Genomic DNA, 14,504 nt, shown 5'->3' with positions numbered 1-14,504 from the left:
TCTAAGCGATGAGAAGCATGTAGCTGTGACAGTTAGAATCATGAAAGGTCCGTGGCAGGACTCAGGCCTTGGCCAGGAGCATTACCCCATGTCATTTACCAGTGTGTTTTTACTTTAAATGTAGGCTAAGCTCACATGATAACTTTGTCCCTAGAATCTCCGAAGATGAAAACCTTCGATTATAAATTTCGATTCATATTGTAATACCAAATGTCTTGTCAGCTGAAGCTCTTGCTTTATGAAAGACACATGGAAGTGTCTGCAGTATTTAGATGAGATATTCATTGGTCGTTAATCCCAGAATAGAGTGTGCACATGGGGTATTGGGAAACGCTCATAAAACACAAGAATAGCTTTGTTATTTTCCAAGCAGATAGCGGTATAGTGTACAGGGTGTATTTCCAAAGTGTGTAGGCGTAGAGTGGCTTCTCGTGCTACAGAACCAGTAATTATACCGTTCATGCAGTGTCCTTTCTCTCATTATAGTTACATTATTGTAAAATTCTGGGAATTATACAGGTAGAAGAATGGAATTCAGCTTTCCTCATCTACTTGGGTAATTTTGCTTATTTGATCCTGGGTGGTACAGATTTGTGGAAGAAGCAAGTAGAGATACATGACATAATAATTCATCACCGTCCTTTCCCCAGTAGTAACAAGTAGACTTTCTTTGGTCTATAATTTGTATCCTATATAAGATGGATTAAAGGTAAAAATGTGATAGGGGTGCCTGGATGGCTCAGTTGGTTAAGCATCTGACTCTTGATTTTGGCTCAGGTCATGATCTCAGGGTCATGAGATCGGTCCTCAAGTCAGGCTCTGCACTGAGCATGGAGCCTGCGTCAGATTCTCTCTCTCCTTCCTCCCCTCCCCCCCACTTGCATCTGCTCTTTCTCTTTCTTCTATCTCTCTCTCTAAAAGAAATAAACATACACACATACGTATATATAATAAATACAGTCATGAAAGTGCTAGAAGGAAACAGTTAAATGTTTCAGAGGTAATATTGGGGAAAATCTTTCTAAAGGTAAAAACTAAAGAAGAAAAATTTATGTTCTAAAACTTCCATATATATATATATATATATATAAAGTCAATCCTAAGAGTAAAAGTAAATGATAAACATACGCAATACATGACAGAGAGCTTATAGCATTATCTATAAATAAATCTTACAAATTGATGTAAATAGAATAACCTAGTAGAAAATAATGGGCAGCTTCAATTGGGCCAAACTTTCTGGAGAATATTTCTGACAATGTGAACCAAAAGCCTTTTATGAAAGGACATATCCATGATACGGTATTACCTTATAAATGTTATTTTAAAGCAATAATTAGGAAGTGCACAAAGATACTTATAAAAGGATGATGATATCAGTACTATTTATAGTTGTGAGACACTAAGAGCTCCCTGAGAGTCTATAAAAAAGGGATTCTAGTGTTTTCATATTGCAGAAGAGTATGCGGTTGTTAAAAATGAGGTTATCTATCTGTCAACATGAAAATATGTCTGTGTGTCTGCATGTGCGTGCACGCCTGGAGTTCTGGAGAAGAGATTATATTTGATCTTCATTCCCTTCCTATTTTTTCTGTGTGTTCAAATAACTTGAATAGGAAACAGATTACTTTTACAATCAGAATATACAATGAAGCTATTAAAATGGGAATCAATTAAAAATTTATCTTTTTTGGTGAGACAGTTGAAGAATTTTGTATTCTGTAACTATGAAGCAGACAAATGACTGAGCTTGTATTTTCAAAATGTTGCAGCCACGAACCTTAAGGTGACTTTTTTAGAACAGCATTGCATTAAAATTCAGTTACTTTACCTCTACCTACCCATTGGTAATAAGAGCCAAATAAGATCCTCTCCCCCAATCCCCCCCCCCAAAGCTTTGCCAGTAGATTTATTGATCTCTTGGAGTGCGGTGTCTCGGGGCCATGAGTACCATCCACCTTCAGCAATGGAATTGGTTGTATTCAGGAGATCTTGTGACAGGTGAGTCAGAACTCACAAGAGAAAGGGATCGATGGAAGTTAAATACATGGATGCTGGTAAAACAATATCCTAAAGCCTGTAACTGCCTCAAAATGCCATTGCTTTTCCTAAAACTTAGGTAAAAAGAAAATTAAAATACCCTTTCTTTTTTCCATAGGTCTTTTATCTTTTGGAGTGAAAGAATCTGCTTGGGTGAATAAAATCTTCACAGCTATTAACGTCCTGGTCCTTCTCTTCGTTATGGTTGCTGGTTTTGTGAAAGGAAATGTGGCAAACTGGAAGATTAGTGAAGAGTTTCTCAAAAATATATCCGCGAGTGCCAGGTATAGTATTTGGGTTTTTCCCTTCTTATTTTGAATGTATTTTTCTTTTGTTTTTGATTTGCCTGCTCTTGTCTTACATTTTTCTCTGCAACAGTGGTTTTCATTTTTTTTTGCTGTGGAGACATTTCCGAGGGTCTGGTCTATTTCAAGACTCTTCTTCCCAGTCTCCCCCCAGACATAAATGCATAAGTGCACTCACTGTTGAGCAGCTATTTGAAGCCAAGCAGTGGCTGGTTCTCAGCTTCAGGCTGTGCGGGAGGTATAGGAGAAGAGCCAAGTGAGATCCTAATCATTGGAAGGATGCCTCTCTTCCCCTTTGCCCCCTCCCAGGCTTTGTCACCTTTGCAAAACAATGGGTCTTTTTGAGTCATGCATCCCTTACTTAGTTCTTCCTTTGGGAGAACCCTTTGGTTTCATTGCATTCTTTCAGCCTCTTAGTAATTTTCAGGCCTTGATTTTGGGAGAATGTCATTGGTTGCATATGCAGAATTGTCCATGCATTTTGCTTTTAACCTGGTAGTCTCAAAAATTAAATTAGTGATAATTATGTACCACAGGTTTCATTGTAAGATTTTTTTTTAATTATTTTTTATTATATTATGTTAGTCACCATACAGTACATCCCCGGTTTCCGACGTAAGGCTCGATGATTCATTAGTTGCGTATAACACCCAGTGCACCAAGCAATACGTGCCCTCCTTACTACCCATCACCAGTCTATCCCATTCCCCCACCCCCCTCTGTAGCCCTCAGTTTGTTTCTCATAGTCCATAGTTTCTCATGTTTCATTCCCCCTTCTGATTACCCCCCTTTCTTTATCCCTTTCTTCCCCTAATGATCATCCTAGTTCTTATGTTCCATAGATGAGTGAAATCATATGATAGTTGTCTTTCTCTGCTTGACTTATTTCACTTAGCATTATCTCCTCCAGTGCCGTCCATGTTGCAGCAAATGTTGAGAACTCGTTCTTTCTGATACCTGAGTAATATTCCATTGTATATATGGACCACAACTTCTTAATCCAGTCATCTGTTGAAGGGCATCTCGGCTCCTTCCACGATTTAGCTATTGTGGACATTGCTGCTATGAACATTGGGGTGCATATGGCCCTTCTCTTCACTACATCTGTATCTTTGGGGTAAACACCCAGTAGTGCAGTGGCTGGATCATAGGGTAGCTCAATTTTTAACTTTTTAAGGGACCTCCACACTGTTTTCCAGAGTGGCTGTACCAATTTGCATTCCCACCAACAATGTAGGAGGGATCCCCTTTCTCCACATCCTCTCCAACAATTGTTGTTTCTTGCCTTGTCTATTTTTGCCATTCTAACTGGCGTAAGGTGGTATCTCAGTGTGGTTTTGATTTGAATTTCCCTGATGGCTAATGATTTTGAACATTTTTTCATGTGTCTGTTAGCCATTTGTATGTCTTCATTGGAAAAGCGTCTGTTCATATCTTCTGCCCATTTTTTGATTTGTTTATTTGTTTCTCGTGTATTGAGTTTGAGAAGTTCTTTGTAGATCTTGGATACCAGTCCTTTATCTGTAGTGTCATTTGCAAATATCTTCTCCCATTCCGTGGGCTGCCTCTTAGTTTTTCTGACTGTTTCCTTGGCTGTGCAGAAGCTTTTAATCTTGATGAAGTCCCATAAGTTCATTTTATCTTTTGTTTCTCTTGCCTTTGGGGATGTGTCATGAAAAAGGTTGCTTTGGCCGATGTCGTAGAGGTTGCTGCCTATGTTCTCCTCTAGAATTTTGATGGATTCCTGCCTCACATCTAGGTCTTTCATCCCTTTGGAGTTTATTTTTGTGTATGGTGTGAGATAGTGGTCAAGTTTCATTCTTTTGCATGTAGCTGTCCAATTTTCCCAGCACCATTTATTGAAGAGACTGTCTTTTTCCCACCAGATGTTTTTTCCTGCTTTATCAAATATTAGTTGCCCAAAGAGCCGAGGGTCCATTTCTGGGTTCTGTATTCTGTTCCTTTGGTCTATGTGTCTGTTTTTGTGCCAGTACCATGCTGTCTTTGTGATCACAGCTTTGTAGTACAGCTCGAAATCCGGCATTGTGATGCTCCCAGCTTTGTTTTTCCTTTAGAAAAGGAAAAGATTTATATAAATATTCTGATGTGCAAATAAAATAAGTTTACAGAAATATCTATTAATGAAGTGAGGCATAACTACATGTTTTTCTTTATATATGTTGTTTGAAGCCATTCTTTGGAGGCCAAAAATTAGGAACTTCTGGTTTTATATAATTTTTAACATGTCATAAAATATTCAACTTCAGTATTATTAATCAAGCCTAGAGAATTCGATTTCATCTTTTCAAATGACTTACTAGTAAAATATTTAAATGTGCAGCCTGCCCAACTGTCCATGAGAAGAGGAGGGTTTTTTTGTTTTTGTTTTTGTTTTTTTTTAAGATTTTATTTATTTATTTGACAGAGAGAGAGAGAGAGAGAGAGAGCACAAGCAGGGGGAGCAGCAGACAGAGGGAGAAGCAGGCTCCCTGCAGGGAGCCCGAAGAGGGACTTGATCCCAGGACCCTGGGATCATGACCTGAGCAGAAGGCAGACGCTTAACAGGCTGAGCCACCCAGGCTCCCTGAGAAGAGGAGGTTTCATGTCCTTATTTCAGAACATGGCCCATATAGCGTGTCTCTGCTCTCACAATCCGGCTGTGAGTTCTAGCCAGAGTGGATCTGGACCATGTACTTATGCTATTATTGATCAGCTTCCAATTGAGTGTTGACAACCCAAGTGGGTGCCGTTCTTGGGAACACCACTACATTCCCTAGGACAGGGTGAGGAAATCAGAATTTATGTTTAATTTTATATATGTCAGCTTCAAAGAGCTGGTGAACACAATAGCCTTCCAAGAAACAGTTTTCTATGAAAATGACTTTGCATTGTGCTTGCTCTCTTCCTTAGAGATCTGCCTTCTGAAAATGGAACGAGTATCTATGGGGCTGGTGGCTTTATGCCTTATGGCTTTGCGGGAACTTTGGCTGGGGCTGCCACCTGCTTTTATGCCTTTGTGGGATTTGACTGCATTGCAACAACTGGTAAGAGCAGCATCTTGGTTCTATGTAGAAGGAAAGGTGTTCCTTGTTCTACAGGACTACCCATGGGTGGCAGCAGAGGGTCAAGGAAAGAGTGGGATTTGGGGTGATATGGGCTGGTTCCAGACACAGCTATGACACCTACTGTATATGATAAAACAAAAACCTTGTGAAACTCTCTGGGCCTTGGTTTCCATGAACTGGTAAAATGGGGAGAGCTAGGACCTACCCTTCCTGCTCCTGTTATGAAGGTTACTTAAGATCCGATACACATAAAAGATTCTCTGCAAGCTGTCAAATATTTTATACATGTTAGTCATAACTACTGTCCTTAACCTTCAGTCTGGAAGTAACCTCCAGTACTCTCACAAGGAGTAACAAATGATGGTCGTGCTCGCAAATTGTCTCTTCTTTAGTAGGGCAAAACAGATCGTGGTCATCCTTTTCTCTTTATCTTGTACAACAAAGTAATCATGGCAGAATCCTTCTCTGCTTCTTCTGGTTCATATTACTGTATCGCCTTGTAATTGGCCATTTTGGGGCATTTCGAATGCCAAATCTTCTTAGAAAGATTCAAGTACTATTTTTGTGTTGAAGCCAGAGTTTAATAGAAATTGATGCCCTGGGTGGAAAATGTTTATCTTCATATTCATGGAAGCCTTCCTATTTAAGAGCCTGCAGAATGCCATGATAGTCATTTAATTTCTGTGGATGAATCGTTTTCCAAATGGATTAAGACTGCCATACTACCCTGAAATATTCCATAGCGCTGGTATACCATGTCTTTTCTTTCTAGAAATGGGAAACTGACCTGCATGATTTCTTGCTTTCTCTTTTTGCCCCTGGGAGTTGGAATTTTGCGTCATAGCATAGTAGTCTTAAGAAGAGAGAAAATTTCACGTAGAATATATGGAGGAAGCTAAGAAAACAGAAAAGACAAAAGCAGAGTGAAATGATATGAAGAAGAAGAATCCATGTTGTATCCATTAATGTTTCATTGAAGATGCAAATCTTTTGTTTATATCTCCTTAGGTGAAGAAGTCCGGAATCCTCAGAAAGCTATTCCTATTGGAATCGTGACTTCTTTGCTTGTTTGCTTTATGGCCTACTTTGGGGTCTCTGCAGCTTTAACACTTATGATGCCATACTACCTCCTGGATGAGAAAAGCCCACTTCCGGTAGCGTTTGAATATGTTGGATGGGGTCCCGCCAAATATGTTGTTGCAGCAGGTTCCCTCTGTGCTCTGTCAACAAGGTACATCGCATCGCCTTTGACACAGGGGCTGTTGGCAGTACCGCCAAGTAGTTGGTGTTTAAAGAATAGCTTGTATAGGTTTTAAAAATAATCTTAATATAAGGAATATATTGTGCAACTATGTCTTCTCTGAATAATTTGACTAGAATTGCCACATAAAAATCTTAAGTGATAAAAACTTTATCACCCATCAGTTAAAAGTCAGTTTTTCAAGATGAGGATGGTGCAAGCTTTGGTAGAAATGTATGTGTCATCGATACACACAAAAACATACACATAACGTATGTCATATTTATATATGTATGTGTTATAAAATGGTAGGATGCTTATACTAGCATGTTTCCCTGCTGGCTGTGGAATTACTTCTAGTGCTACAGACAGCCAAGACCTTAGGTGCAGACTTGACATTTTCTGCTGTCTTTTAAAATAATATCGTGTCTACGTGACTGGGAGCTCTATGCTATGGCATTGTTCAGCATAATGCTGAGACTTTTTCTCTTAGTACTCATCAGAATGAATTTGGTATAGAAATAGAAATTACTATTCTGAAATTAATCAAAGTTCATATAATATCTGTGTGGAAAGCAAAGAGTAGTTGAATCTCCAGTACTCCGATTTGCAGTAGCTACTTGTTTTAATACTTGAGAATTTTATTTCTCAGGTTCCCTGAGCTACTCACATTTCAAATTAACATGTGATCGTAAGATATTTCATTCTAGTTTATATCATGGTAGCCCGTAAGACATTCTTACCAAGAGAAAATTAATCTCTTTGCCTGATTGCTAAATTTTTAAAGGGAAAATAAGTTTTTGAAAGTCCAAAGTTGGAAAAGCAATCTTTTTGTATAATTCATCAGCCTAGCTTTTGTTCTCTCTCAAAGTCTTGTTTATTTTCTATTCAAGATAATATGAAGCAGCAGTTAGAAATTCACCCCCAGTGGTTTCTCAGAGAAACCTGAGGTTTTTTCTGAATAATTTCAAGTACGTTCAAAAATCTGAACTATGAAGACATCATGCCATCGTGGTCTTAAGAAGATAGATGGACAAAGATTTATCCATGGCCAAGTTCGACCAGCTTTATCAAAAGATTTAAAAAAAATGAATTTTTAAAATAAAATATTTTACACATTTTCTCTTAAATGGTTATTTAATATAACTAAGTCATGTATGGAATGGTGTAACCAGCAAACACAAAAGAAATTCAAACATCTAAGGCAAAGAGCGTTTTTTAAACTTCCCTGTTCCTGACTTTTAATCGTGGCTACTTCTGTGTACTGAATTTACAGTGAGTTGGGTTTTTTTGTTTCTTGTTTTTGTTTTTACCCTTTCTTTCTTGATTATCTTATGCTGCTGGGTATTATTACTAATTTGAAGAAATATCAGGCTCTGTGAGGAAAAATAATAGTAAAATAAATACTAGAAGTTCATAATTATCGAATAAATGAAGGGACTGTACCATGCACTCAAATAACATAATCTCTCCTTTAATTTCATATCAGCTTAGGACTTTTAATTTCTGAGTTATGGCCACTAAAAATGCCTTAATGATACAATTGGGTTTGGTTTTCTGAAGTCTTAATTACTCAGTTTTAATTCAGTAATAATTTGTGGGCATGCACAAATTACCCGCAGTGTTGTTCTTAGTCTGGTTAAGTGTGCTGGGCAAAGGTTTGCAACAGAATAATTAGTAGCACAATGGTAAATATTGACAAATATTCTTAAATGCCCAATCATAACACGTTTTAAAAATAACAAGACTTTGTAATCATAGCTGTGATGCTGAGTTTTATACAAGTACTTAATTTCTGTTCTGAGATGTAATCTTGCATGAACGTGTCTGCCATACTGCATGTGTTTGCTTTTTATTCAGTCTTCTTGGATCCATTTTCCCAATGCCTCGTGTAATCTATGCTATGGCGGAGGATGGGTTGCTTTTCAAATGTCTAGCTCAAATCAATTCCAAAACGAAGACACCAATAATTGCTACTTTATCATCGGGTGCGGTGGCAGGTGAGAGAGAGTTGACTTTTTTTAAGAAAAGGGGGATCTTTTTTTTTTTTCTTCATCAAGGATTCTAAAGAGAAATGCAAAGTTTTCTGTTTTTGTATCTTTAAAGGTCAATAGCTTGTTTGTGAATGTTTTCCTGTTTTGAATTGTTTGGGCATAGGTTCTGCATTTTAGTGTGTCCGGTCTTTACCTGTGTGTACCTGTCTAGAATAATACTCGAAATAACTCACGTGTGGATTATGAATTTTTCTGTTCTAGTCTTCTGGGCTCTATGTTTCCTTTACCCCGAATTCTATTTGCCATGGCCCGGGATGGTTTACTGTTTAGATTTCTTGGCAGAGTGAGTAAGAGGCAGTCACCAGTTGCTGCCACGTTGACGGCAGGGGTCATTTCTGGTAAGCTTTACAAACATAGGATTATTCAGCATTGGCCTTGAACGTTTTATGCGTATGCATGGCCTTATAAAGAGGGTCTGCTTGCTGTGCATGTAAGTTAAGGGAAAAAAATCACTGGTAAATGAGGTTACGAGCATTGGGATCTGGTAATTGTGGTGGTGGTGGTCTACTGAAATTCATTCTTAACTGAGCCTTGGGGATTTTTTTTTTTTTTTTTTTTTTACTATTTCATTATTTTAACCTTTTGGGTTTCTAACAAAGGTGCAGAGGGTTGTAATGGTTCTTCACTGTATTGTTACTCATTTTTAGTTAAGCGTGAGAAATGTCAGGGTAACTGATACTTGGCTGTGGTAATCACTGCCCTTGGTGTGGGGGTATCCACACATCCCGGACCACCACGGTTCTCTAAGACTTACTAACAGCTATTTCCTCTTAGACCCCATTAGGAATCTATTTTTGCTTTCAACGGTTTTGATACTTAACTCATGTTAAAAAAAACAAAAACTCCCAGATGCCCACCTTTGGGGATGCCGTAACATGTTTGTAAAATGCCGTTGGCCAGATTCTTATCCCATGCAGAAATTTTCAAAGAGATTCTACAGACTGAGAGAATGGCCTTAAAGGTCCTGTTAGAGAGAGCAAGAGGGAGACTTCATCAAGCTTTATAATGCTATTTTGGTAGTAGAAATTCAAGCCAAAAGTGATAACTTGGTTGTGACTCTGAATTTGGGGGAAATTACAGAATGCTAATGCTTAATTATGTATGAAATGGTATTTTTTCAGTTGGAAAGTATTTGCCTCAACAACTTCACTTTGTAAATGTTTCCTCATAAATCTGGCACTTTATTAGACATACATCAGAGGGCCAAGGCCCTTATTTTCTTAGTGCTTAGATTTGTGTCCCCATGAAATGAAGGTTGCACTAGATAATCTAAAGCCCATTTTTTTATTAAACAGTGGATTATGCTATTAAAAAGAGTTTATAAATCTTGACAAAGGATCACACATTTTATTTATTCCATAAAAATGTTTCTGCCCCCCCCCAGTGAAATCTTACCCAGTAATACTGTTTTGTATTCAGAGCTTTAAAAAATGTATCCCTCTTTCTTCAGAAAGAATTTAATTTGGCAGCCTAATATATTGACATTAATAACTAAAAGATGGTAATTGTAGCAGAGGGCTTTTTTTTTAAACATTCTGAAATACCATATTTTTGTTATTTGTACTCCCTCGCCTTACTTTGCTTGTCTTTAGCTTAGATCAGAGAGCTTGTCTGGATAATTAATCATTTTCTTCTGTCTTGGCTACTTATTTTGCTATTTGTGAGTCTTACAAAGCATATTGAAATTTTAATAATCCAATGTGTAAGCATACTAGCAACGGAAGGTTTTCAAAGTGAGGCATGAATAGTATTTAAAGAAACTGCGTGATCCTGTAGAAAGAGCACAGGGAGGTAGGGAACAGGTAGAGTTTACCTGGAACTCTACTGCCCCCCCATAGTTGTCACCACGCTGTCAGCCTGTCTATAAGATGAGGAGCATAATCTTATCACATCAAACCATGTGAAATTGCTGATTTCAGGGTCAAAAACAATCAAATTCTGGCCACTGCATTTGGTTAAACCTGTATCATTTCCCCTGTCTCAGAGGATTATTGGATCAAAGATAAATTGAGGTCACAGAGATGGAAAGCTTGCTAAGAGATGTCTGGATCACCATGTGAATGGAACGTAGTGTTTCTGCCTAGGATAATAGACAAGTTATCACTATTTGATGTTTCAATGGAGAAAAAATTGCTCAGTGCAAGTTCACTCTTCAACTGGAAAAGTGTATTTTGTCTCAGAACATTACTGAGATTTGAGGGTGAGACATAGATTCGATCTCTCAAATCTAGTCAGTCTTCTTGGAGTGTGGAGTTTTAACCAGCAGAGAATTTGGCCTCTATCAGAAACATTTCCATTTAACTGGAAATTACTTTATTTTGTATGTGTCATAACTCAAAACGCGGATGGACGTTGAAATGATTAGGTAACATCTATAATGAAAGCTCTTCTGTTTGAAATTTTTAATGGTTGTTTTAAAACGAAATAGCCAGTGTTTCTGAGCCATGTTTTCCTTTTGAAACATCAAAGGGGAGTATTCTGTCACAGAATATTTTCACTCTTTGTCAGGCCAATATTTTTTAAGTGATCAAAGTAGAATGTGTTTTATACTTGATAGATGGCTGAGGGTTTTTGAAGTTTTACTAGCAGTTTATATGACCCAAGGATCATCTTTTTAACTGTGAGAAATATATTTCCTATAGTTTGTTTGATTTATCATGGATACTGGGACCATAAAATGCCAGTTGTCCCTGACTTGGAAGTTATCAACTGTATGGAGTTTTATCATAGGCGGTTTTGGTTTTGGTTTTGGTTTTGGTTTTTTACCATTCTGTCCTTTTCCCTGTAGCTGTGATGGCATTTCTCTTTGACCTGAAAGCACTTGTGGACATGATGTCCATTGGCACTCTTCTAGCCTACTCTCTGGTTGCTGCGTGTGTCCTCATCCTCAGGTGAGTGTCCTCATCCTCAGGTGAGTGTCCTCATGGGTTCTGAAGGGCGTGTGTCATGTGGGGCCCAGGGAGTAAAGAAAATTAGAACTCACCATCCTTGTTTGCAAGGAGCTAGTTGTCTCACAGAGGTGAGAGGCCATGGACAGAAAAACATCAGTATAAAGTATAATAATCATACTTAGTCCTTAGCCAAGAATTAAATACAGTTGATAATTAGTAATAAGTTGGCTTAATCTATATGAACAGCAAGTTCTTATAATGTATAAAAACACTTAAAAATATTATAGTTTTTGTCTCAGTATCTCAACTGCTAAGATTTTATAATAAAGATTTTACTCGGTGAGGTACACGTACACACACACATACACACACACACATATTTATATTTATGTGAAAAGGTAATGTACCGTCGGGAAAAAATTGAATGAACCTGGATATCAGTAGCAGAACAGTTAAACACATAAGGGTACATTTATTTGGTAGACTCTTTTTCTTAATTATACTTAATTATATGGAGAAATGTATCCAATTCAGCAAAGCTGTATGCAGCATCGGAATTTATTTAAATTATAACATAAATTTACATGAAGAAGTCATTTTGCGTAGATATACACATCTGCGCACTTCCGCCTGGCCGAAATTCTACCGAAATGCTGACAGTGATTAACGCTGGGTTGTAGTATTGTGGGTGGTTTTGATTTCCTTCTGTATATTTTGTGTATTTTTTTTTCTCAGTGAGCCTATTTCTTCTTTAGACTGAGGACAGATGTTACTTTTAAATTCAAGTAAAGGCTGCTCTGAGGGAAAGAGACCACAGTGGGGGCACTGGGGCAGATCCTAGGAGGTGAAGCAGGCTGACTCAGGCTGGAGAAGAGGAGGATGAATTGATAAAGGGACATGGCAGGTGGCAGAACGGGGTTTGCCCGGGTTCCGCTGGAGGACTGAGAGAGGAAGTTGAGGGACGTGAGGCCAGAGAGGCAGACTACCAGAGGCAGTGGAATGCCAGCTTGAAGACTGGGCGTCATTCTGAGGCTGCTGCTTCACCAGACTTTCTGTGCTGTTTTCTGGAACTGCATATCCTTTGCTCACAGATATTTCCAGGCTAATCCTTCTGTAGTCACAGTTGCCTCAGGTGAAAATGTCACTCCCTTCTGCATCTAATATGTAACCCTGCAATTAAATGACCGTAGAGGGAAGTCAGGGCTGCTGCAGATATCTCACGGAGCCGGTTTGTGGCCTGGCTCAGCCCGCTCCGGGGCGGGAGTCATGAGAAGGGTCAATTCACTGCCCAAGCGGGGACCCTGTCAGGTGTTCTCACTTTGAGGTTTGCTTCCTTTGGGCCAAGCGTCTGTTTGAGAATAAAGACACAGACATTCGTTTATTTGGGGCTAGGTACCAGCCCGGCTTACCTTACGAGCAGCCCAAATGCTGTCCCGAAAAAGAATCTCTGGGATCCTGTGCCAACGCTGCCTCGAAGTGCGAGTCTCAGGTCACCATGCTGCAAGGGCCCGGCCTCAGCCTGCATATCCTCGTCAGCCCCTCAGCTCTGCCTACACAGCAGTCGTCTTCTCTCGTGAGCTTTCTGGTAGGATTTCTTGGTAAGTCCTCTGCGCTGCGTCCACTAGGAAGGGCCCAGGATGTGTGCTGGTGGAGAAGATACGATGTGGGAGAGGACAAAAGGCAAAAACCTTGTCTTCGCCTATGTTTGCCACTGCCCCGAGCCCTGAAATCCCCACCTAACGGGTCCTAGGAGCTGAGACCATATATTAGCAGGATAAATGGGTCATGTCAGCGAAGAAGAAAGGAAGAAGTTCCCCGAGGGATGCGTGGCAGCTGTACAGAGCGGGTCCCTTTCGGTGGCTGTTAGGGGGTTCCCTGCATGCAAGCTTCTGGCCAGGAAGACCTGCCAGTCAGGAGCAATACAGAACATCTTGTTTGCTCACTCACAGTTACGTAATCGGCCATATTGTCAGCAACATTCGTTGAGCACCATCAACATGTTGAGAACTCTGCAGGGGCAAGAAACATGGTCCTTGTTGCGTTTGGGGTTTGAGGAACAGAATTATTGGTGGCAAGCTAAGGGAAGTAGAGGCTTCTCTAGAGCACAGAGGAGGGACCCCTAATGCAGACATCATGGCCAGAAATAGGGTGGGTGAGTGGTGACGTCACCTTCTGAAAGAGGGAGAAAAGACACAGATCGCTGATTCTGTGTTTGCATGAACAGTGTTTACAAGAGCAGGAAACGGACAGACTTGCCATTTCCCATTTGAAAACGGGAAGTCTCCTTGACATTATTGCATCAATCCATGCGATATAGTCTGAGAATGTCAAAGGAGAACCCTGATGACACGCAGGCAGGAAAAGCAAGATGGTAGCGCCGGGGGCGGGGGGGGAAGAAAGTGGTTCTTCCGTCGGTGCAATCAGCCATTCCTTCCCATAATGAAAATGAAAAATCGTAGTATTTGGCCAAGAAGCTATGGAAAGAACTTGACATCTTATCACGAGACTGCTTGAACCGGGGGAGTCTGAGTGAGACGTGCGTGCTGATTTTGTGTCACCTCCGTGTCACCTTTGCAGCCTTTCTTGTTTTGGGCCTGAGCATCTTGACCACTTACGGAGTCCAGGCTATCGCCCGGCTAGAAGCGTGGAGCATTGCTCTTCTCGTCCTGTTTCTCGTTCTCTGCGTCGCCGTTGTGCTTATCATTTGGAGGCAGCCCCAGAATCAGCAAAAAGTAGCCTTCATGGTATGAATAATGAACGTTCGAGATCCTCATTATTATCTGGTGTGTTAGTTTTGTAAGTTGTTTTAAAAAGAAAAAGAAGAAAAGACGCTTCTGATGCAGTTAACCAGTAAAGAACAAGAGTGGCACGATTTTTTGAGATGTTCTTTCTGTCCTAAGTATTCTCCC

General features: G+C 39.7%; 1 protein-coding gene across 6 annotated transcripts in view; it reads left to right on the top strand.

The window, feature by feature from the left end:
• SLC7A2 (solute carrier family 7 member 2) overlaps positions 1 to 14,504 on the top strand; it is a 68,157-nt gene that overhangs the window by 45,369 nt on the left and 8,284 nt on the right. For 5 of the 6 annotated variants that reach the window (XM_045779278.2, XM_087856448.1, XM_045779279.2 and 2 more), the window contains 7 exons: positions 2,159 to 2,324; positions 5,256 to 5,389; positions 6,419 to 6,641; positions 8,511 to 8,650; positions 11,493 to 11,595; positions 12,988 to 13,193; positions 14,173 to 14,339. In XM_045779278.2, coding sequence (XP_045635234.1) covers positions 2,159 to 2,324; positions 5,256 to 5,389; positions 6,419 to 6,641; positions 8,511 to 8,650; positions 11,493 to 11,595; positions 12,988 to 13,193; positions 14,173 to 14,339 — 1,139 coding nt within the window. Of the gene's footprint in view, positions 1 to 2,158; positions 2,325 to 5,255; positions 5,390 to 6,418; positions 6,642 to 8,510; positions 8,651 to 8,905; positions 9,043 to 11,492; positions 11,596 to 12,987; positions 13,194 to 14,172; positions 14,340 to 14,504 lie in introns of all 6 variants that reach the window. The other variant, XM_045779280.2, reaches the window with a different exon arrangement.

The sequence above is a fragment of the Ursus americanus genome, chromosome 27 (assembly GCF_024610735.1).
Source record: "Ursus americanus isolate L20-20 chromosome 27, mUrsAme1.1.p, whole genome shotgun sequence".
NCBI lineage: Eukaryota > Metazoa > Chordata > Mammalia > Carnivora > Ursidae > Ursus > Ursus americanus.
Note: the sequence above shows the minus strand (reverse complement) of the source record. Positions and strands in the feature narration are given on the sequence as shown.